The 24,362-nt window shown below is 43.9% G+C and overlaps 2 protein-coding genes across 4 annotated transcripts in view; one reads left to right on the top strand and one right to left on the bottom strand.

Moving 5' to 3' along the window:
* The window catches only part of LRRC17 (leucine rich repeat containing 17), a 35,911-nt gene extending 13,728 nt beyond the window's left edge, over nucleotides 1–22,183 (bottom strand). The window contains exons 1-2 of one of the 2 annotated variants that reach the window (XM_033959623.1): nucleotides 21,895–22,183; nucleotides 5,094–5,990 (exon numbers count right to left, since the gene is read on the bottom strand). In XM_033959623.1, coding sequence (XP_033815514.1) covers nucleotides 5,094–5,859 — 766 coding nt within the window. In that variant the 5' untranslated portion in view covers nucleotides 5,860–5,990; nucleotides 21,895–22,183. Of the gene's footprint in view, nucleotides 1–5,093; nucleotides 5,991–21,291; nucleotides 21,375–21,894 lie in introns of those variants that run through there. The other variant, XM_033959624.1, reaches the window with a different exon arrangement.
* The window catches only part of FBXL13 (F-box and leucine rich repeat protein 13), a 163,640-nt gene that overhangs the window by 58,517 nt on the left and 80,761 nt on the right, over nucleotides 1–24,362 (top strand). For both annotated transcript variants that reach the window (XM_033959618.1, XM_033959619.1), the window contains exons 10-12: nucleotides 13,153–13,205; nucleotides 18,195–18,295; nucleotides 21,825–21,954. In XM_033959618.1, coding sequence (XP_033815509.1) covers nucleotides 13,153–13,205; nucleotides 18,195–18,295; nucleotides 21,825–21,954 — 284 coding nt within the window. The remainder of the gene's footprint in view (nucleotides 1–13,152; nucleotides 13,206–18,194; nucleotides 18,296–21,824; nucleotides 21,955–24,362) is intronic.

Here is a 24,362-nt window from a genome sequence, read left to right as displayed (position 1 = left end):
GCACCTCTTCCCTGCTCCCCCAGTCCAGTAGCACCTCTTCCCTGCTCTCACTGTCACTCTTCCCTGCTCCCCCGGTCCCACTTCCCTGCTCCCTTGGTCCATCAGCACCTCTTCCCTGCTCCCCCTGTCCCTCTTCCTTGCTCCCCCGGTCCAGCAGCACCTCTTTCCTGCTCCCCCTGTCCCTCTTCCCTGCTTCCCCAGTCCAGCAGCACCCCTTACCTGCTCCTCCTGGTTCTGCTCCCCCTGTCCCTCTTCCTTGCTCCCCCGATCCAGCAGCACCTCTTCCCTTCTCCCCTGGTCCAGCAGCACCCCTTACTTGCTCCCCGGGGTCCTGCTCCCCCTGTCCCTCTTCCTTGCTCCCCCTGGTCCAATAGCACCTCTTCCCTGCTCTCCCTGTCCCTCTTCCCTGCTTCCCCAGTCCAGTAGCACCCCTTACCTGCTCCCCCAGGTTCTGCTCCCCCTGTCCCTGTTCCTTGCTCCCCCTGGTCCAGTATCACCTCTTCCCTGCTCCCCCTGTCCCTCTTCCCTGCTCCCCCAGTCCAGCATGTTCATTTGCAGCCTGGTGAGGATCGTGGCCGGCTTTTGCGAACCTCACAGGCCGCTCTGCATCTCGATAGCACGTTCCCTCTGACGCGATCATGTACGTCAGAGGAAACGTGCTTCCGAGGTGCTGTGCGGCCTGCGAAGTTTGCTACAGCCGGCCGCGATCCTCACCAGGCTCCTATGAAGGCGTCGGCAGCGGTTGGTGAGTGAAGGCGGGAAGGGGGAAGCACCGGAGTGTTCCCTGCCACCGTGTTCTATAATAGAATTCGGCCAGGGAACAGAAAACAGGGCGGCAGAGATCATGAAACCCTAAGTGTGCATGCGCGCTTAGGGTTTTATTATTATTGATTCTGTATGGGATCGGTAGCCAATGGGCTTTCTTTAAAAGTGGGGTGACGTGATCGTATTTCTTCAAATTAGTGATGACCTTAATAGCAGTGTTCTTTTTCTCCTACTCTCTCTTCCTGTTTGACTCTGATATATCTGCTGTTCTTGTCTGTGTCCACCCATGTTTTGCTAGCTCTTTGGTCTGTTTCTCAACTGTTCCTCCCTCTCAATTTCTTCCCTTGGGTTCTTCTGCCAGACGTTTGCTGGCTTCTCAAACTCCTTCATGTGGTTGTTAAGTGAATTTTCCTCAGCCAGTGGTATGGACATCACAAGCTGTTCCCACATACATTAACAGCAGCTATGATTGGATTTCCTGGTTTGCCTCCCCCAACTGCATCATTTTATCTCATCTTCTTCCACCAGACCTCTTCCAGTCATAACTGGTGTGTGAAAGCATGGCTGCGTTTGTGCAGTACTTTTGCATCTGACTTATTCTTTAACAGGGTTGGTTTTTACAAGATTTGTGAATTAGACTAGGATTGAGAAACAAGGCAAGGGAACTAGTTTAGCCATTTTTGTTGGTCAGGAGACTTTTGTTAGACCCTTGTTTTTCACGCCATAGTCAGAAGCATTGGTATATAAAGAGAGTTCATGATTGCAGATTTTTTTTTCAGTGTTTTATGTAATATATTTAAGTATGACAGAAAAACACAGGAGAGTCAAATCCACAAGACTCAAACACGATGGAGTGGATAAGTCCAAACAAAGAGTGGTGAACTCTGGGTATATCATATTTGTTTGTTCTCTGTACTTAAGCTGTCACATTTTTCTGATGTAACTTGCTGACGGTAGGGATTTTCCACTTGATTGGTAGGCTCTAAATGCACTTTAAATAAATATAGGACCAGGAGGTAAAATTAACCCTTGGTTCCCTATGGCATTAAATGAGTGCCATATTATGGGCATGAAAGAGTTAATGACATTCCACTAACATTCTCGTGGGAGCTCACCTGTTTTCAAAACGCGAACTCAAGCAGTTTTGGGGTTTTGGTTTTTCAAAGCAAATGAGCTTCTGCTTTGGCTCAGATTCTGGTGCTTCCCAAACCCTCGCCCATTTCAAAGACGGGTTTTATAGTACAACCTAAACGTGAGCTTTAATGTGTCAATTCAAACATGAAGAAGCCAGTAAACTAAAGACCTGGGGATAGATTCACTGAACAAACCGATCGTGTACCGACCCCTTTGCGACCTGATTTCTCTCCGACCCGATTCACTAACCTCTCCTCCGATCTGCTTCCGATCCGTGCATGCAAATGAGGGGAAACAGCATGCAAAGTAGGCAGGGATGCGATTCACTAAACAAATCTGGGACACCAACTGGGCTGGCCGATCGACAGAAGAAGCGACTGCTGGGAACCAGTCGCACACGTCCCTGCCGACTCTCCTGCTCCATTGCCGCCCTGCTCTCTGCCCTGATCTTCCAGCCCTGCTCTCTGCCCCGACTCTCCTGCCCCAATCTTCCAGTCCTGCTGTCTGCCCCGATCTTGCGCTGCTCTGTCCAGATCATGCCCTGCTCTCTGCCCCGATCATACAGCCCTACTCTTTGTCCTGAGCTCTGCCCCAATCTTCCAGCCCTGCTTTCTGTCCTGATCATGCCCTGCTCTCTGACCTGAGCTCTGTCCCAATCTATTTTATACTCTGCTATGCTAACAGCTTTTACCACATTCTCTGGCAAAGAATTCCAGAACTTAATTAAATACTGAGTGAAGAAGTATTTACTCCAATTTGTTTTCAATTTACTACTTGGTAACTTCATTGCACCCTTAGTCCTAGTATTTTGTGAAAGAGTAAACAAGTGATTCAATCTATCCATCCCACTCCACTCAGTATTTTATAGACTTCTATCATATTTCCCCTTAGCCATCTCTTCTCCAAGCTGAAGAGCCCTAGCCTCTTTAGCCTTTCCCTATATGGAAGTCAACCTATCCTTTTTATCATTTTCATCACCCTTCTCTGTACCTTTTCTAATTCTGCTATATTTTTTTTTGAGTTGCAATGACCAAAATTGCACACAGTAATCAGGAGCGTTTGCACCGTGGAGTGATACAAAGGCATTATGATATTCTCAGTTTTGTTCGGCATTCCTCTCCTGATAATTCCTAACATTCTGTTTACTTCCAGTTTTACACACGGAAAGGACCTTTGTATAATTGAGCGGTGGTTTATGCAAATGTAAATACGCATGGCAATAAGATGGCATGTGCTTATATATATATATATATATATATATAATAAATAATAAGGCATATGGTGACAAACTTAAAGATCTCAATCTGTACTTTGGAGGAAAGGCGGGAGAGGGGAGATATGATAAAGATGTTTAAATACCTATGTGGCGTAAATGCGCACGAGTCGAGTCTCTTTCATTTGAAAGGAAGCTCTGGAATGAAGGGGCATAGGATGAAGTTAAGAGGTGATAGGCTCAGAAGTAATGTAAGGAAATACTTTTTTACAGAAAGGGTGGCAGATGTGTCTCCCGGTGGAGGTAGTGAAGAGAAAGACTGTGTCTGAATTCAAGAAAATGTGGGATAGCGGGAGGAAGAGATAATGGTTACTGTGGATGGGCAGACTGGATGGACCATTATCCCAGGACAAGCAGGCAACATATTCTCTACATGTGGGTGACGTCATCCACGGAGCCCAGTCGCGGACAGCTTGAAGATCTTAAAGTTTGCTAGTGCTGCACTGCGCATGCGCGTGTGCCTTCCCACTCAGCTAGGGGGCGCATCTCCTCAACGTGGCCTCAGTTCTTAGTTTTCCACAGAGCCAGAAAGCCCTGTCTCTCTTCTCTGCGTTTGATCCTAAGTGCCTTCTTGCACCGTGGCTTCGTTTGTTGTTTTGCTTCGATCGTAGTCGCTGTGCAGCATGTCTACAGTCCTTGTTTGATTTTTTTTCCTTCGACCGTTTTTGCCGGGGGAACCTGATTTTTGCCTGGCTGCTTGGCCTCGTGCGGCCGCAGCCATTTTTTCTACCTATTTCCCGGCCTGTTACCGGGTTTAAAAAGTGCTTGCAGTGCGGTCGGGTGATCTCGATACACTGTTGGTGTATCCTCTGTTTGGGTTTTGACCACCCTACCGACTCCTGCCCGCGTTGTGCCACTCTTCAGCCTCGGGCTCTTCGATGGCGGCAGGCCAAGATTGCTGAGATCTTCGGGGGCATGGATCAGCCAGCTGACAAGACCTCGACCCCGGTTTCGACCTCGGCCTCGAAGGCCTCGGCTCCGAGCAAGTCCCCCTTGACTACGAGGAGGCACTGATAAGGTTTGTGAGGACAAGTGGGTCCCACGCCGTGACTGAGGCTTTTTCCTTTGTTAAGATTAATTTATTTATCTATGACTTTACATTTTATGTAAAGATAATAATTTAACATATTATTTATTAAGTTTAAGTATTTACGTCTTTTTGCACAGGTGGAATTTATTTTGATAAGGATTACATTTTTTTAACTTCACGTTTCCATTTTTTTGTGGTGATATATGCTTATATATATGTCCCATGTACAGTATGTGTGTTCCTAAGGTTGTAGTTTAGATGGTAGAATGGCAGAGGGACAATGATATTCATATTTCATAAAATACATACAAATAAAAAAAATGCACATTTATAATACATACATACATTTACATTGACTTTGGAGCAAGAATAAATGTGTTTGCTGGCATTTGTGGGCAACTGGTCCTGGGACCCCTATGTTGCATTTATAAAACAGGCGTCTTTTAGGACTTCTAGGGCTTGAAAGGGGATCTTGATGTGTTCCAATAACAAAGAGCTAGTTGATAATAGTACTTAATTCTCAGCTCACTTATAGGGAACTAACCCCTCCCTTTTACAAAAGCGTAACGTGTTTTTTATCACTGGCTGTGGCGTTAACAGCTCAGACGCTCATAGGAATTCTCCCCCTCCTTTACAAAGCTGCGCAAGCGTTTATAGCTCCGACTGCCATGGTAACAGCTCCAACGCTCATAGAATTCCTACGAGCATCCGAGCTGTTACTGTTGTGGCTGGTGCTAAAAACGCAAGCGTGACTTTGTAAAGGAGGGGGGGGCGGTCTATGAGCATCAGTGCTAATACCGCCGCGGGCGGTGTTAGAAACTGCACTGCGCTTTTATAAAGGGACGGGGGGAGGGGGGTGTAAATCACTGTATTGGTAATACTAATACAAACCTTTTTTTCTGCAATCCAGTGTTAGTATAGGGAACATGTAAATGTGGCAGACTGATGAGTCCACGATTGGTTTAACAACTGGTGGGCTCAGTGCCATTTGTTGATAGGGTTGTGTGTCTTCTTCTAATGGACATAACAGTTCTGATCTTATCACCTTCAACTTTTGGCCCTTGAAATGTGGCGGGCTCTCACACTTGGCGTAGTTTCCCAGATTCCTGTTCCTTGGAACGTGCAGCATCGTTACCAGAGTCTCTATCTCGCAGCCGCAGTGCCAAGGGTTGTCATAAAGGCGCAAATAATTTAGACGTGGCAGATAAATAAAAACCTCCTCAGACAACATTTTAATTCGGTTGTGCTGCAGCAGTAGCGTCGTAAGTTTATTTAAGCCGAAAAAGGCCTGGTCCTCGATTTTTGATATGTCGTTCTGTTGCAGGTCCAGGCTTTTGAGTTTTCGGAATTTGGAAAACATGTTATTCTCCAGCTTATGGATCCTGTTTCTTGCTAGTAGCATGTGTATTAAATCCTCAGGCCAATCAGAAAGAGCCGATGTCAGTTTTCTCTCCTGGCAGTCTAAGTATTTTTCCTGAAGATAGTTGTACACATCACACGGGAGACCTGGGGCGTAACGCTTGACAGTACTGGAGCCTTTCCGTAGGCGACCAGCTTTACCGTTCTCTGCCCTGTTTCTGGACCTTCCATTTTTTGCCTTCCTAAATTCTGCAGCCTTACAAAAGAGAAGTAGCACTAGGAGGGTGACCACTTGCATCCTGACATCCAGCTGGCCCTGGTTATTTGGGGTGATAGCTGGAGCGCTAGAAATATTTGAACCCTGAGTCCAGATGGCCTTGGCTGCTGTGGTTTTGAAATGATGAGGTACAGCTGAGGTATAAGGAGTCCCTGGATTGGAAGAGAAGATAAAAATTAAGAATACATCTCCGAGCCAAACATTTTTTGTAAGGTGTTGTTATTTATTACAAATTTTGTCTCTTGTTAAAGGAGAAAATTACCGACAGCAAAAGTGGGGTACTCTTGCTCACTAGTTACTGTCTCCTCACAGTGTTGGCTATTACTTTTGACTACATCTAGCAAGTCATTTCCAAGTACAGAGCGGATAGTGTAGCTGGTTTTAAGAAAGGTTTGGACAAGTTCCTGGAGGAAAAGTCCATAGTCTGTTATTGAGAAAGACATGGGGGAAGTCACTGCTTGCCCTGGATCAGTAGCATGGAATATTGCTACACCTTGAGTTTTGGCCAGGTACTAAGTGATCTGGATTGGCCACCATGAGAATGGGCTACTGGGCTTGATGGACTATTGCTTTGACCCACTAAGGCTATTCTTATGTTCTTATGAATGCACTCCTTGAAAGGCTTCGCTTAACACAAGGCGACTCTCTGTACCTCAGGAAGCAGGTGAAAGCTTGGCTCTTCAACCAGGCTAGACACACACAGACACACCATCAGACAGACAGACACACACATGTTTATCCACTCCTATCTAGCTGAGAAATCTCAAGCACCATTCTGACCTTATGTGCAATTTCTTTAAATTAGTCCCCTTATTTTCATACTGCTCCTAGTCTATCTTATCTATCTGTATGCTCAATCTTTGTTTACACTCTATACTGTCTATTAAAATGTTTTACCATGTATTGTGTCAACATTGTGAATTAGCTTAGATTGTAATTTCAATATTTTTACTGCTGTAAATTCTTGCTGTACAATACCTTGAGTGAAATCCTTCAAAAAGGCAGTAAATAAATCTTAACAAATAATAAATAAAATAAAGGGGAAATATCTATAAGTGGGTCTTGTAATACCACATGGTGAAAGCCTGTTCACCCCCCCCCCCCCATCCACATCTCTCAACATTAATTATTCCCCGAACCAGTGTTCCTCAGTGCAATGGCAGCCCTGGGGTGGCTCCCATTGTCTTTTTCTTCTGATCCTCTGCTTCTCTACCTAGCTCGGAACAGAAAGGGAAAACTGGATGGGGAGAAGATCTGCATGCTAGAAGGCCAAGGTATTTCTCAATAGACAAAAGAGAATGCGCTGGAAATGCTCACAACCTTGAAGAAACCCCCCAATGAAGTTTGAAGGTATGCTGGTGGAAGTAGAGGTCATGACCCCACATGGGAAGATATTTGGTGACTCTTCTTCAGCTCATTAGAAACCAAAATGAGCCCAGCTTAAAAATTATTGAAGACCACTTCCCTATACCCCGACACAAAAACTACGTTCCTTCAATGCAAACTGATCGGTGCTCCCAGGACCATGCCAGGCTCATTATGAATCTAACAAGAGCTCTGCTTTCTTTTTATAGCCCCCAAATCCTGGAATGATTCTCCCCCCCTTATATTCATTTAGAAGCCAACTTTTCTAAATTTAAGACTTTGGTGAAGATGCTTTTCTATGAAAGGACTTTCAATCTTATTCGGTCCTAACATACATCCCAATTTTGCCTTCCCCAATTTATCTCCAGTTGATGCCTGGAGAAAGTAGGATAAGCACATTTATTTTTAATTCCATCTTATTTTACTTTTGTGTGTTTAAATGGTTTTAATTTCCAGTTATTTTATGGAGTTCCTTTCCTAAATTTTAATTAGAGTTTGTACGCTGCATTGATCCATGTGTTGGAAAACTGCAGTAAATCAAGAAACAATAAACCATATGCCATAAATCGTATAATGGTCCAGTGTGCCTGGATTCCTTTATGGAACACTGTTGTAAGCCGGATTTGGTGCATCTACATGTATGCAATGGCCATAGACTTGGTATAACTATGGTTAGGGTTACCAGAGGTCCAGATTTCCCCAGACATGTCCTGCTTTTGAGGACATGTCCGGGGATCTGGACGGCTTTTCAAAACCCTGCACTTTGTCCGGGTTTTGAAAAGTGCTCCTTCGTGCAATAGAGCATCTGTGCATGCACGGATATGATGCGATGACATCGCGCACATGCATGTGATGTCATTGTGATGCATGTGCGGATGTCCTGCCCGATGAGAGCAGGCAGCGGGGCTGGGGCAGGACCAGGGCGGGATTGGGGGAGGACCAGGGTGTGACAGGGCGGGGATGGGTGGAACTGGGCAGACCTGGGGCAGGTCTAGAGGTCGAGATTTTCCAGGTGCTTTAAAAATCCTAACGAGAGTCATCTAAATGCAGCAGGGCCATGCATAAATGATAGTATTCTGTGAGTTATTTGCATAGGTGGCAGCCTCTCCGTTGTCTCTCCCATCCTTCCATGCCTGAATATTGGCCGGGAGCTCAGGACTCACATAAGTTCCAATGACAAAATCTTAGTCCAACAGACTCAAGTAAATTCTTTATTGGAAAACCATGTTGCGCTTTCCTATGATCCTGTTTTATTTGGAATGGCTATGAGGAAAAAAAGTCAAATATCGTCATATAACAACAAACTTTTATTAATTACGACAGGGGTTGCCATTCAATAATTGGAAAAATTACAAAAAATCTTAATTACACATTCTGGTGGAATTTGTTATGCCCTATTTTTAAGATGGAAAGAGCAATAGCGTTACAAAAAGGGAACTATAATAACTTTGCAAAGATTTGGGGGCCATTGGAAAAGTATTGTGATGAATAGGCATCAACTCTTTTCTTTTCTAGATTTATCTAGCACACTCAAGGGGGAGGGTGGATTTGGGGTGAAATTTAAAAAGCTATGTTTATAATATATTACATAATATAATTAATGTTTTCTGTTTGAGAATTTGATGAAGGATGGGCGGGTGGAGATTTTTATACTATTAGATTTTATGTGTTAGATATTACATAAATTGGAATTAATTTATGTATTGGAATTAATTTATGATACATTTTTGTGCACTTGTTATTTGATTTAAAAATGAATAAAGATATTATTTAAAAAAAAAAAAAAATCTTAGTCCAACAGACTTAGATATTCAGTGTTTGTGCCCAGGCCCGCAATGAGTCCAGGAAGGGGGGAGGGGCGATGCAGAGCTGGAGTGGACTCTAATATAAACCAACACCCCCATTTGGGGGCCATTTTTTGGCCCCAAAATATCAGTTTATATTTGAGTATTTATGGTAAATAAAATAAGATATATAACACATGACCCATGAGTCCTAGGCCAGCGGGGATTTTTGAGATAGTCCGGGGGGGAATGGGGGATAGGAGCTGTGAGGGCAAACCCAGAGAATTCTTGTTAGGGGTAGGGATCTGAGGATGTGTTTGAGGGATGGGAGGGTTTGATGGGGGGGGGAAGGTTTGCAAAACTCTCTCAATGGCTCCTTTAAGAAAACCTCCTTGGTATCATCGGCTTGCATGTTAATGGCCCCCATTTTTCCACAAATAATAACAGTGTTCAATGTTTGATGCAGGCTGCATAATTTGAACTGCATAATGTGGTGCTTTGCATACACAGCATGCTTTGCATCTCATTATTATGTGGCTCATGGCGACTCTCACATATGTTGCAATAAAGTAACACACAATTTTGCTGATTAACACACATTCAGTCCCTTTCATCAAGCTGTGCTAGAGGTTTTTAGCGTGGGCCGTTGCGGTAAATGCTCCAATGCTCATAGAATTCCTGTGAGCGTCTGAGCACTTACCTCGCTGTCTCTCGCTAAAAATCTCTAGCGCAGTCTGATTAAAGGGGAGAGGGGGAGATTAAGAAGCAAACATGCGTTATTCACTTAAAGCAGGTTAGTAACTCCCCTCTGTGAGCTTCAAACTAAGGGCTCCTTTTATCAAGGCACGCTACGGGGGGGTTAGCGCGTCGGACATTTCATCACGCGCTAACCCCCGCGGCAGCCTAAAATCTTAACGCCTCGTCAATGGAGGCGTTAGGTGCTAGCGCGGCGGGCGGTTTAACGCGTGGTATTCCACGCGTTAAACCGCTACCACACCTTTGTAAAAGGACCCCTAAATGAAGAATTGATCTGAATGATAATCCTCCTTTAGTCACGTAGGGTTAAATATTCAGCCAGCAGCGGTCAGAGTTTTTAATTCATTTGGAATTTTGACCTCAAGCATCCTTCATTTATTTAAAATATTTATAATCCGCTTAAGCATCTCACAATAAACATACATAATATTAAAGGACATAACTTATCTCCCAATAATATAAAACAAAAAAACCCCAATAACACGTATAATAAGAATCAAAGGAAGAGTTCCATCATACAAAGTAAGTATGATTTTATATGGATTGGACACAGCTTCTTAAGTTATGTGATTTTGTTCATGCAAAATTATATTCCCTCCATATAAAACTTACAAATTTGAGATCTGTGTACGAGTTATTGGCTGTTCTTAAAAATTTCCCCCTTAATCTTCATGGGGAATATGGTTGCCCCGGACACTTTTACTGGATTCAGGAAACCTAACACACTGCGCTCTACTGCGGTCCATTTTTAACTGATTCATATAAAGGAGAAACAGCATCCCTTAATCAGGCATACCAGTGTTTGAAAGCTTCTGAGACAGAAGTCTGGGGAGAGAAAAATGAAGTGTGAGAGAGATATCTTAATCTCCCGTGACAGGCTAAAGGCAGGAAAGCTTAGGAGGGAGTCAGAAAAATGAGGACTTTATCATAATAAGAGGGTTGGGAATTCTGCTTAAGTAACTGATTAATTATTGCATAGCTAGAAACAGATTGTCATTCTACAGGTACAAGATCAAACAACAATCAAGGGGAGAAAAGGACCAATGTCCCAAGGAAAACGAGATGAAGCCAAAGACACAAAGGTGGAACAAAAAGTTCCTGAACACCCAGGTTTCTTCTGGTGCAAATGTTTATTATTCTCAACTCTTGACAACTGCTAAGTGCTGCTAACGGTTTCAACCAAGGGTTGTCAAGCGCGATTTGTGTTCAGGACAGAACAATTACTTTCGCCCTCTACTTATGAGGTATTTAGGAAACGTCTAAAAACACACCTGTTCCTAAAACATCTTGACAACTGATCCACTTATCTCTTTCCTCTCAATAGCGACCTACTGTCCTCTTGATCACTTTTCTCCTCAACAATGAATTTCCTGTCTAATTACTTCTCTTTCTTCTTCCCCTCTTGAAGTCAGTCAATTTGTACCTTTGCTTAATCTTTTGTAAACCGCATAGAACTTCACGGTATTGCGGTATATAAGCTGTTATTATTATTATTATTGTTTTATAGTATTCTAGGGGCTCCTATTACTAAGCTGCGCTTGCGTTTTTAGCACGCGCGCCATACGCTAACACCTCCATTGAGCTGGCATTAGTTTTTCCGCTTAGCACGGGGTTTAGTGCGCGCTAAAAATGCTACCACAGCTTGGTAAAAGGAGCCCTAGGTCTATGGTCATTGAACAGGACCCCTGAGGAAGGCAGTCTTCTGCCGAAACACGGCCCGTGTAGGGTCTAACATTCATGATTATACCACAGAGTACAAGGAAAATCGTTGTACCATCTCTGACATAGACCCAGGGTAATTTTTAAATTGGGATGTTTATGTTATAAAGTAGCCTTCGGACTTGCCCCACGATCTCTTGTTGACAGATTTGATATTTTGTCGCAGCAGAATAGTAGAAAATCACATGCTCTGATTACGTTTCCTTCGGTCAAGGGTTGTAAAAGTAAGAAATATCACAAACACACTCTCGCTTATCAGGCTGTTCAAGCTCACTCCAGCCTATCCAACCAACTTTGGATCAAATAAGAATTGCCATACTGGGACAGACCGAAGGTTCATCAAGCCCGGTATCCTGATTCCAACAGTGGCCAACCCAGGTCTCAAGTACCTAGCTAGATCCCAAGTAGTAAAACAGATTTTATGCTGCTTATCCTAGGAATAAGCAATGGAGTGACTGTACAAAGTTGGATTGTTAGAAAAACTGGGCTTTGTTCATGCAAGTGTCTTTTCCTGTTCTGGAAGAGTAAAGTTCTGTTGAAATTTTAAACCCTTTGGTATGGACTGCATTTCTTGGAGGCATGAGAGACAGCGTGGAGAGTGCTTGCTGTGGCCTGCCAGCGTAAAGTGGGTCCCGGCCCATGGCCCTATAACAAAACAAAAACTTTGTCTGCCCCTTGCTAGCTGCTGGGTAAAAGAGGGATTACACGCAGAATCTAATATAATAAAACGCTAGGCCGCGCATGCGCACTTCCTATGCATGTGCCGGTTTTCCGTGAGCTGTAGCGACCCATAGGAAGTGCGCATGCGCGGCTTACGGTCTGGCCTGCTCCCTGTTGAAAGACGCAGCTCCCTTCCTGTAAATTGGCCGTCCCCGCCGCCGTCGTTCTCTTGCGCACCGTACTCTCTCCGTTCTCTCTCTTCCTCCCCCCCCAGGCGGATGTCGACCGCGGCGGCCTGAGTAGGATGTCGGCCGTGGCGGCTGCTGGCCGCGGTGGCTGTCGGTGGCTGCAGGCCGCAGCAGCCAAACCCGGAAAGCATTTTAACATGGAGTTCAGGAGGAAGGTATTGGGGGAAGAAAATACTGCACAGGGAAGTGGAGTGGGAGGGAAATGGAGGGGCAGAAAAGGGGTTGATGGACAAGGGAAGAGGTGCTGATGAACAGGGAGGGGGGTCAGAAAAATGAAGACAGGCCTACTGCTGGACAGGGGGAGCAGGAAGGAGGTGATGATGGACAGGGGGAGGTAAAACAAAGGAAGAAGGGCTTCTGCTGGATAAGGTGAGCAGTGATGGGGTGGTGGAGGACACAGGGGAGGTAAAAGGAAGGGAGAATGGACAGGGGGAGCAGGCAAGGGGTGGTAGTGGATAGCCAAGGAAAAAAAAAAAATGATAGACAGAAATACAGAAAGCGACTAAGGAGAGAGAAAAAAAAATAAAGACAGACACACACACATATATTCTAGCACCCGTTAATGTAACGGGCTATAAGACTAGTAAAGTTTATAAAATCGCCTTGTCAGTGTCTGCAGGATTTTGAAGTTAAAGCCCTGTACTGCTTTGGCGGGAGGGTAAGGCATCTTGACTGGCACATTGAATACTGTCAGCAATATATGTGTGTGTGTGTGTGTTACTGTGAACAAGAACTTGCAACACCATCTACAGATTCACTGACAAAACTGATTTTTCTTTTAGGTGTGTGCAGAAACCTACAAGACTTAAACTTGTCTGAGTGCCAAGGTGTAAATGTAAGTGGTCTTTTCCTCTATGGTTTCTGCGCAATTGCCGTTCTAAAATACTAACATAACTAAGCCCACATTTACATACCTAATTTTAGGTATGAGCACTTTCTCAATGGCTGCTGTAAATGCTTTCACCTATCTGTAGGCAGTTAGGCATTAATGCACTCCCCTGACCCGCCAGTCATCCAGATTTACCCGGACATGTCCTGTGACATCCACACTTAACACCTGCACATGCGCAGGTGCCCTCCAGACGTGGCTCTGAGCACTTGAGGGGAGTGGGGCTGGGGGGTGAGGCTGGGGCGGAATGGGGCGTGACATGAATGGAACAGGGCGGGGCTGGGTGGAACTGGGAGGGCCTGGGGCGGGGCCATAGGTCCGGATTTTACTAGCATAAAATCTGGTAACCCTACTCCCAGGTCCAGGTCCATGCTCCACAGGGTTGTTGAATCCCACAGGGCATCAAGAGGCAGTAAAGGGCAAATCTTTACTGAACTTTGATGATTTCTCCCCAAGCCACTAATCAAACAATTTGTGCATGTAACTGACACCATTCTATAATTTGTGCAAACAAATTGGCACATCTGGTGTAAAATTTCACACATTACATTATAAATTGAGAGGGTTAGAGGTTTAGGGGCCTGTGGCACACAGAGTACTTTAAAATAGAATTGCCACTGGACTGCCCCTGCACCTTCAAGGAAATGGATCTGTCAAGATGTTGCCACTCAGATTGAGTGGTACTAGTCAGAAAGTGCCACTGAAAATCTGTGGATGGTTGTTTATCCTAGTAGTGGTACCTGATACATAAGAACATAAGAATAGCCTTACTGGGTCAGACCAGTAGTCCATTCTCACGGTGGCCAATCCAGGTCACTAGTACCTGGCAAAAACCCATAGAGTAGCAATATTCCATTATCTCAGAGTAAGCAAGATTCCGGAACCCCAAATAATAGCAAGATTCCTTGCAGAATCCCCAAAGAGTAGCAAGATTCCATGCAGAATCCCCAAAGAGTGGCAAGATTCCGGAACCCCAAAGAGTAGCAAGATTCCATGCAGAATCCCCAAAGAGTAGCAAGATTCTAGAATCCTAAAGAGTAGCAACATTCCATGCTACTGATCTAGGGCAAGCAGTGGCTTCCCCCCCCCCATGTCCTTCTAAATAACAGACTATGGACTTTTCCTCCAAGAATTTGTCCAAACTTTTCTTAAAACCAGCTACGCTATCCGCTCTTACCACAACCTCTGGCAATGCATTCCTGGATTAATAGTGTTGAATATTAGGTCCTTTGTCCCTGATTCTATAAAGACCGACTAACATTGTGCACTAGAAAATTATACTTGTGTTTGAAAAGCAGTTTAGAAAATTAGAGCAAGAGGAAGAGGCTGTAGATTCACCTCTATAGATTATCACAGTACCTCTGTTTAATTTTCTGCACTGATATACGTATTTAACAGAAGTTGGAACATTTCCAAATAATATCAAAAGAAAATTCAGAAGGAGCCAGTGAGGAAAACCATAACCCTCTCTATAATATGTACTTATTGTAAAGACTTGAAATTTGGAGGAGGATGGCATTGCATTAATGATAGGGGACCTGTTTGGAGTCAGAAGGTTTTATGTTTCTTTTTAATGTGTAATATAGCATCTTCAAAGGGCTGGTTTTTACTAGTCTAGCATTAACATTTAAAGAGAAACAGATTTTATCAAATCATGGAGACTAATGCCAAAATGAGTTTTTTTAATAGTATGAGTCATTTGAATGGCATGTAAAACTTTCCAATATGGATGATGTCATGCTTATCACAATATTAGAATTCATTTGTATGAGGTGATTTAAAAGGAAATTATTTACAATTGTATGCATCCTAGGACAAAGTTAAACTGCCCAGGTACAATGATGTGCAAAAGTCTGGAACCACTTGTGATTTTGCAATTCTTTCAACTTTCTGACCTTTTATTTTAATGTCTTTGATGACCCAATAGATTTGGCTGTGTACCACATTATAAGGGATACATTTGGCTTTTAGAATCAACTTTTTATTCTAGCTTGGCCTTAAATTTCTGAGTTTGCTAAAGTTGTCATGTTAATCGTTTTTCTGTGTAAATCGAGTAATGTACTTTGCTGGCCAAAAAAGTACATATGAGCATCATCTGTCTTTCATATTCATATAGTTGGCCTTGAAAAAGACCATTTTGTGTGCCAGTGATGGCTCAGTATTTGGTGGGTCACCCTCTGTTCCTGATTACCTGTCTGCACTGTGTTGTTGGTAATTTTGAAGAAGGAAGCTGGGTTTTCGCCACAAATTTAGATGTGTCATTTTCACGTTCTTTGTTTTGTGAAAATATTGAATTTCAAACTTAACTGTGATATACTCAGCTGTAGCTGTTTTGTTCTGAAGTTTTTTGCAGTGAAATTTAAATTATCATCCTGCTTGGAAGTGCATTTTTTGAAAGAAAAAGTTTATGAACGTATGAGAAACTCATAGTTTATTTATGTCTGGAGTTTTTAGTCCCTACGGTCTGTGTATGAGGTCTGTTTTTCTCCATTTTTTGTGCTTATAATTTATTGTGATATTTTTACGTTTTGACTGGATGATTGTGAGACCCTGAAAGAACATATTAACAGCGCGTTTATTATTTTTTCTGGTTTTTGTGGATTAGTCTATATGGCTGTTTTCCCCTGTACCGATTGGCACTGAGTGAACCAGTTCGATGAGATGATCGTAGTGGTCCCAGGCTTCAAAGAGTGACTCAATCAACTCACATTTTGATGTTGGATGTCGCAGTCACTAGCAGCTTTCTGCCACACAGATTGATTTTGCTCCTTCATATTGGCTAATTTTCAACATTGTACCAACCAGAAGACCATTGATATTTGACTCTTGATAAAGGCAATTCCTGCTGAAACACTGTCAGTATTGAGTCAACTATTGCAACTATCAATAAAGTTTCTCTTGATTGACCCACTCTTGAGCTAGTGACATCTCTTGACTCCTGTGTTTACTGTAATTTTATGGAACACCCCCAATCTGCTAATTTCTGTGGCCCCTTTTTTGACTTGCGTGTAAATTGTGGGCATGGATCCCGCACCTAAATTTTCACATGCAACTTGTAATAATTGCTTGTTGAAATGTCAATTATTGGTGATAATTAGCTTGTTATTCAATTAGATTGCATGCACAAATTGAGTACTTGTCTAAATTTGCATGCACAATGTTCAGCAATTTTTATAGAATTAGGGGATGAGAGAGCAGTTCTGTAATGAGCACCAAAAGTTAGTCACCAAATGGTGCCCCAAAAAAATCAGCGCTGATTAGAACAGCACTTATAGAGAGATTCTATAAAAGGTAAGCGCACCTTATAGAATCGCATGTCATAACTTTTAGGAGCACCCGTATAGGCCAAGGAAAACCAGGCCTAAATCCCTGCACCTAGGGCTATCAGGCGTTCGGATTTACCCGGACATGTTCTCTTTATAGAAGGTGGCTTTTCAAATCCTGGCACGTTGTCCGGGTTTGGAAAAGCTTCTTCTTGGGACCGCATCGGGATGGCATCCGTGCTTGCGCAGAAGCATTGTGGTGACGTCATGTGCACGTGCGCATGTGCGTGTGAATTTGTCGCATTGCAGCCACGCATGCGTGGATGCCCTCCCGACCGATGAGAACAGGTTGAAGGGGTGGGGCTCAGGCAGGACTGGGGCGTGATGGCATAACGGGGTGGAACTGGACGGGGCTATGGGTCCGGATTTTATTTAACTAAAATCTGCTAACTTGTGCCTAACTTGTGTACGCATCAGGCATATTCTATAACAATACACTTCTCCCTCGTTATTCGCGGGGGATACGGGCAGAGCCGGACCGCGAATGGCGAAAAACCGCGAATATCCGGCTCTGACCCACCCCCACCTGCCCCGAAAGCCCGCTAGACCACCAGGTAAGGCCAGGAAGGCGGCAGGGAGGTCAAAAATATGTTTTTTTAAATTTTCCCCCTCCCCAGAAAAAAATCACGATTATGTGAAACCGCGAGTGCAGAAACCGCGAATGGGGAGGGGGAAGTGTATGCATAAATTTTAGGAATGCCCACGATCTGCCCATGCTCTTCCTCTGGCCATTTCTCCTTTTCAGATTCATGCACTAAAACTGATGCGCAGCACTTTATAGAGTGCGTCTACCAAGTTGTACGCGTAACTTCTAATTAGTGACAATTAGCGTCAATTATTGACACTGATTAGGCTTGTTAAACAATTAAGTTGTGTGTGCAAATTGGCTGTGTGCATCAATTTGCACGCACAACTTAAGGTGCCATGTACAGAATTATGGGGTGAGTGCAAATTCTAAGTTTGCATTTAAATACCAAAAATGTAGGTGTGCCCACTCATGCCATATCTATGGCAAACATAATGCCTGCACCTAAGGGTGGCATTTTAGCGGGTAAATGACAGTATTCAATAATCTGTGTGTGTAAATGTTTGGCACACCCACGCCCTGTGAAATGTCCCCTTGCAGTAATGTGTTATGCAACCTGTGACCTCACGCGAATACCACTGTGCGTGCACATAGAACTTGTGTGAATTTCATGAACTGATGTTTCGGAGCGCATTAGCCAATTAACTTGCCCACGCATCTCCGATAGCGGTACTCTGCAGAATGTAAAGTTTTTTAAGCCCAGGCTTAAGAGTAACATCTTTTCCAACGCACACTCCACTTTATAGATCTATTTGGTGGAGTGGTCTAAGGGGTGTCATGGGGGGCTCCCAGACTCTTTTAAGGCTCCCCTGTGTTTTCCCCCTCAAGTGCCTAGGAAGATGTTTTAAAACTTTTCAACACTTTATTTGAATAGACGTGTGGTAACATTGACACAGAAAAAGGAAAGGTATGCTAATTTAAAAAAAAAAAATGTTTCTAGTGCTATTTCTGTAAAAATGTATTTAGTTTCCTCCTCCTGTCTCAAACTCAAAGGAGCAATTTTTTCTTTGCACTTGTCTCACTTAGGATGAATCAGTGAGAGTCATTTCAGAGGGCTGTTCAGCACTGCTCTACCTTAATCTGTCTTATACAGATATAACCGATGGGACACTACGAATATTATCAAGGTAAAGACATCTATTATTCTCTCTCTCTCTTCACTCCACTTACTCAGATATCACCTGCTTCTAGGGTTATCACATGGCTCCAGCAAAAAGAAGGTAGATTAAGGCATCCGAGTTTTACTTCCATTGAAAGCAATGGAAGTAAAACCCGGATTTCTCAATTCGTCCTCCTTTTTCTGGAGCCATACGGTCACCTTACCTGCAGTGGCCTAGCGAGGGTGAGAAGCTCCCAGAGTGGTGGCACCCTTCCCCCGCCCTCTTCACCGCCCCCACCCCTACACGCTCCTTCCTTCCAACGCCATGCACGCATGCAGCTTCCCTTACCCATACCTCTGTAACGTACCTGGCGCAAACAGCAACCTCTAACCTGCTATCCCACCTGCGTGGGCTCTCCCTCTGATGTCACTTCCTAGGTTTGGGTCCAGGAAGTGACGTCACACAATTATCAACATATATGGGTAGAGTTTATAAGAACATAAGAATAGCCTTAATGGGTCAGACCAATGGTCCATCAAGTCCAGTAGCCCATTGTCACGGTGGCCAATCCAGGTCTGAATATATCAGGCCCCCCCCATTTTTTTTTTTTTTTTTTTGCTTTTCAGGGCAGGAATCCCAACAGAGAGGCTGGTATAAGTTTTGCATTAGAACTGCGTGCTAAGGGGTTCAGGCTACTTCTGGGTTGCTTTAGACTTTCATGGATCTTTGCTGCTTAGGTCATCTGAGGTAGGGTTAAGACGTCTGGGAAAACCCAGACCTGTCGTCTTTTTAGAGAACTGCCTGGGCTTTTGGATGGACTTTCCATTATCTCAGAGTAAGCAAGATTCTGGAACACCAAAGAGCAGCAACATTCAATGCAGAATCCCCAAAGACTAGCAAGATTCTAGAATCCCAAAGAGTAGCAACATTCCATGCTACCAATCCAGGGCAAGCAGTGGCTTCCTCCATGTCTTTCTCAATAACAGACTATGGACTTTTCCTCCAGGAAATTGTCCAAACCTTTCTTAAAACCAGGTATGCTATCCTTTGTTTGAGAGGTAGTATCAGGCAATGGAGAATGAAAAAGGACAAGTTGTATGTGTGGGGGGATTGTGTAAGAGAAAAATGGGAAAACAGATTAATGTTATTTTTAAATCCAATCCACTTGATAAGACACTGATAGCTCATTACTGCATAGTGTGCTGCAAGATAGATTTAGGAAATAACAGGGCAATTATCCAAGCCTTGACCAGTTTTTTTCTGCATGTAGGAGCCATTCCAACTCCCCCCCCATCCACAGAAAGCTAACCTCCCATCCCACAGCCAGCTGGCTAGCCATCCCCAAACCTCTATACAGGCAGTTACTCTCCAGTAGCCCTCTCAACAATTCAGCCACTAAATCACCCTAACTGAGGTAGCTGGACGATACCCAACAAACCCCCTGCCAGGCCAAGCAGTCTACCCCAGTCACTTCCTCAGACAACTTACCAGCTATTACTTTACTCACAGTAAAGCAACTGGTCACTCCCAGATATCCCCCAGTTTATTACCCCCCCCCCCAAGCTAGTCAGATCCAGTCATCCCACTGGCAACCACCCCCTCAATCAGTCAATCCCCATTTAGCCTAACTTGAGCCACCCCTAGGCTGCCTCTTCTTCAGCTAGCCACAGACTCCGGTGGCCACTTCCCCCCCACCCTCACCTCGCTGGGTGGCATTACTACCAACCACAAAATATGCTTTCTTTCCTTTAGCATCATATGGCTCCCAGTTAGGCTTACCATATGGCTCCAGAAAAAGGAGGATGGATTGAGACATCTAGGTTTTACTTCTGCTGAAAGCAATGGAAGTAAAACCCGTATGTCTCAATCCGTCCTCCTTTTTCTGGAGCCATATGGTAACCTTACTCCCAGTAAATTTAACCCACTCAGTATCTGAACTCCTGTACTAGTCCCATGGGAAACCAGCTCACAGAGAGCTGTGCAGTGTCAGAAGGGAATGGAACTTGGGGAGGGAGTGTCAGCAGTTGCAAGGAAGGACATTTAAGGCACCATAAAAAGGTGCCAACCTTTAATTCTAAATTCATTTTAAAAAAAGAACACACACACAAAAAAACACCAGAGACTAATAATAAGACCAAATAAGGGATAAAGAGAAGAGAATAGTTTGTGAGCCATCTTTCCAAAACTGTGCCTTGACGTTGTATGTCCAAGTATAAGTTGAGGGCATAAGGTGATGCCAAGTGGAAACTGCAAACTCAAGCCCCATCCGGATCTGTGCTGGAGGCCCATGGACATCTTCGAAATGCCCAGCGTTAGCTGTACTGAGAAGGGTTTGTTATGCCAGTTGTACAGCAGTCTAGTGAGTTAGGCTTTCATCCAGGTTTTCTGACTACATATAAAGCTACTCTTAATGAATAAGTATCACATTGCTCTAATTATTCATGCTGGCTTCATTAACAGACTTCTTTGAGCTTTGATTAACATATAGCACTTGCTCAGTTTACCTTGGGGTGGGGGTGGGGGATTTTAAATTGCATAGAAAATACACTTTCTGCAAAGCTTGGGAAATGAATCAAATGCAGTGCCATTGCTTTGATATGCAGTGGGATATATCCTGGTATCAGAATATAAAAGAGACCTCCTATTATTAAGTGGAATTTATTTATTTGAGAATTTTTTTACTACTATTTAGGATCTATCAAAGTGGTGAACAATTAAAAGCTAAGCTGAACGAAAAATCATCTCAACAACAAAATACTAATTTTAACATTAGCCTGGGTAACTACCCACTAGTTTAAGATACAAAAGGAGAGGGATTTGAGATATAGCACAACAATAACGAAAAACCAACATGGTAAACCAGAGGTGGGTGAAATATAATCTTCCTCCTTCTCCCCCCCCATGCCCCCTCCCCACCACACACACTTTGGTTTCTTTAAATTGAAAATTAGGAAAGAAATAGAGGGACCAGCATAAGTGCTAGGAAGGCTTAACACAATGATTAAGCGTTCTGCGTGCCTTACATCTTTTGATAGCGTTCTGCTTTTCATTTCCAAAGGACGCGGCTTGTAAAAACAATGGCAGGAGAGCCAACACACGTCTGCTTCCAGTGGATATGCTGAGCGCCTGGAGCAGCTCTCCTCCCAAACACCCCCCTGCCTCTTCCAGCAGGATATGTCCCAGATACATTTCATCTGAAACACTATCAGCGCTTGGCTACTGCTGCGCTCCGAGTAACTTCTTTAAGAAAAGAACGTCGGGTTTTAAGCTTTGCTGGGGCAAAGGAATTCCGCTCATCTTCTGCTGTGCATAAACTTGCAAGATTATTATCATTTTACTGTATAAAGTTGTGCGGTTGCTGTTCACTGTACTGCCTGCGGAAGAAGGTTTCTAGCCTTTGAAAGCCTGCCAAAAAATATATTGTTAGTCCAGTACAAAAGGTATCTTTTTTTGTTTTCTTTGGTTTTCTGTTGTTTTGATATTGCAAGTATCTTTTATTCTCTCTTTGACGTACATATGCGCACTTACACATGCATGTATATATTTTTCTCTACAGATGCTTCCAAAACTTGCAGTACCTCAGCTTAGCCTACTGCAGAAAATTTACAGACAAAGGGTTACAGTACCTGGCCACGGGGAAGGGATGCCGCAAGCTCATCTACTTGGACCTTTCTGGCTGCATTCAGGTTGGTCTTTCATTCCTCCTGTCCATGCTGTAGGAGCAGGGATCCTCGGTTAGACTGGCTACGCTTATGGCTCATTGTGCACTGAAGCAGGGCCAGCACTGCTGCAAACTTTTCCAAGGTTTTAAATTACAGGACCACAGCTGCTTAAGGCTTCCTCAGGCATAATACTATAGGCTGTTGGCATCTTGCCAGCAGAGTGTCATATCTACAGTACAGTCAGCGCTGATGCCTAATGAAAACAAGTATTGCCTCATGGAGACTTCAAGTGGGCTAAGTTCTGAGTGGTTGTTTTATAGTATATCCCACAGTGGGTGTGTCTGCCTCTGTGCTCAGAGTCAGTATGTATACATAGAGATAGATGCACACATAAGGGTAATAGCTTCTCATTGCACTTATGTTCTCAAAGGTTCATAGACAACGGCGCGAAAGACAAAGGTGCGCCCAGACAATTGAGCGCAGTGCGGAGGTGTGCGCCGCTCAAAATCACTGTTTTTAGGGGCTCCGATGGGGGGTTTTGTTGGGGAACCCCCCCACTTTACTTAATAGACATCGCGCCGGGGTTTGGGGGGTTGTAACCCTCCCCATTTTACTTTAAACTTAACTTTTTCCCTAAAAACAGGGAAAAAGTGAAGTTTTCAGTAAAATGGGGGGGTTACAACCCCCCACACCCCCCCTATTAAGTAAAGTGGGGGGTTCCCCCCCACACCCCCGTTGGAGCCCTGAAAACATTAATTTTGAGCGGCGCGCGCCTCCACGCTGCGCTCAATTGTCTGGGCGTGCCTTTGTCCCGGCGCACTTTTGACCTGACACTGTTCTCAAATGTTAGGAGTTGAAGTAGATTATCTATTAACTATGTAATATCATGTACTTATTAACCCCCTTTGTGAAGTGATTCACCCAAGGTGGTGTACAGTAAGTTTAAAATCAGGTACTCTTTAAGTATTTTCCCCATCTGTCCTAGTGGGCTCATAATCTAACTGGGGCAATGATGGGGTTAAGTGACTTACCCAGAGTCACAAGGAGCAGCTCTGGGATTGAATCCACAACCTCAGGATGCGGAGGCAGCAGCTCTATCCACTAAGCCAGAAATCCTTCCTTATTCTTAAAATGCTGAGAGCTATAAAAAAAAAAATATATATATATATATATTTCTCAACCAAAAACATTTAGAGATTTTGTTCAATTGCTTATTTTGGCAAGGCTCGGTTATTGCAATCTCGCTCTGGCTGTTTGCTCTGAGACTTTGCTTATTCAGTTACAAATCATTCCGAATATGACAACTAGACTGATTTTTGGATTGCATAAGTAGGAATCAAACGTTTTTACACTAAATTACATTGGTTGTCCATTATAGCTAGGGTATAATTTAAACTATGCACTAAGGTTTAAAAAATTCTAGCCGGGGAAGTTCCCTCTTGCACAGTGGTGTAGTGAGGGTGAGTGGCACCCCTCCCCCACCCACTTCTCTGCCCCTTACTCCTTCCCGACCCCCCTGCCACGTGTGCGCCCCCCCTTCCCTTGTACCTCTTTAATTTTCCTGGCACGAGCAGCTTCCAAGTTTTATTTAAAATTTGATAATCCGCTTATCATTTTTCTAAGCGGCGTACATTGTTAAAATAATTTGGGATACATAAAAACAAAACAGACACAGATGTACTGCGAAGGAGGGTGGAAGGGCAGAACTACATCGTTGATAGAAAAAGGGTAAAAACAATAGGGATGGGGACCATCTGAATTTAAGATTCGATTTAAATCGGTCTAGTATATAGTAATATGATCGAGAATGGATATAAGATGTTTTTTTTGTTGGTATTACACACCAGTAGGATTGCGAGCTATATATGGGAAAGGATTGGATAAATGCTGGAGAGGATGTGCAGAAGAGGGTACTTTTGAACATATTTGGTGGTATTGTACTAAAGCACAGATTTACTGGGATAAAGTCATTTCCTTCATTGAAGCAGTGTTAGGTACTTCGATCCCCAAGACCATGGAGTGCTGCCTATTGAATAAGGGACCAGATGCCCTGCCTCTGAAACATCAGAAATGGATACATTTGATAATGACAGCATGTAGACTTGCCTGGCATCTGCCTGGAAATAATCAGATTTACCAGTATCCCAAGTATTATTGCCTAATGTTCAATATACAGTGCAACCTCGGTTTGTGAGTAACCCGGTTTGCGAGTGTTTTGCAAGACGAGCAAAACACTCAGCAAACTTTTGACTCGCAAACCGAGCACTGCCCCGATAAACGAGCACTTACAGTCCAGGAAGCGCCGCTTCGGGGGATTCCTCTTCCGTCTTCCGGCCAGCCTTCCATGTTGGGTGCCTTCTGCAGTTGGAGGACCTCTGTCTGGGCCTGCGCGGCCGTGTGCCGTCCCCCCTGCGTGTTGTGTGTGACGCGCA

This window comes from Geotrypetes seraphini, chromosome 9 (assembly GCF_902459505.1).
Source record: "Geotrypetes seraphini chromosome 9, aGeoSer1.1, whole genome shotgun sequence".
NCBI classification, from domain to species: Eukaryota; Metazoa; Chordata; class Amphibia; order Gymnophiona; family Dermophiidae; genus Geotrypetes; species Geotrypetes seraphini.
Note: the sequence above shows the minus strand (reverse complement) of the source record. Positions and strands in the feature narration are given on the sequence as shown.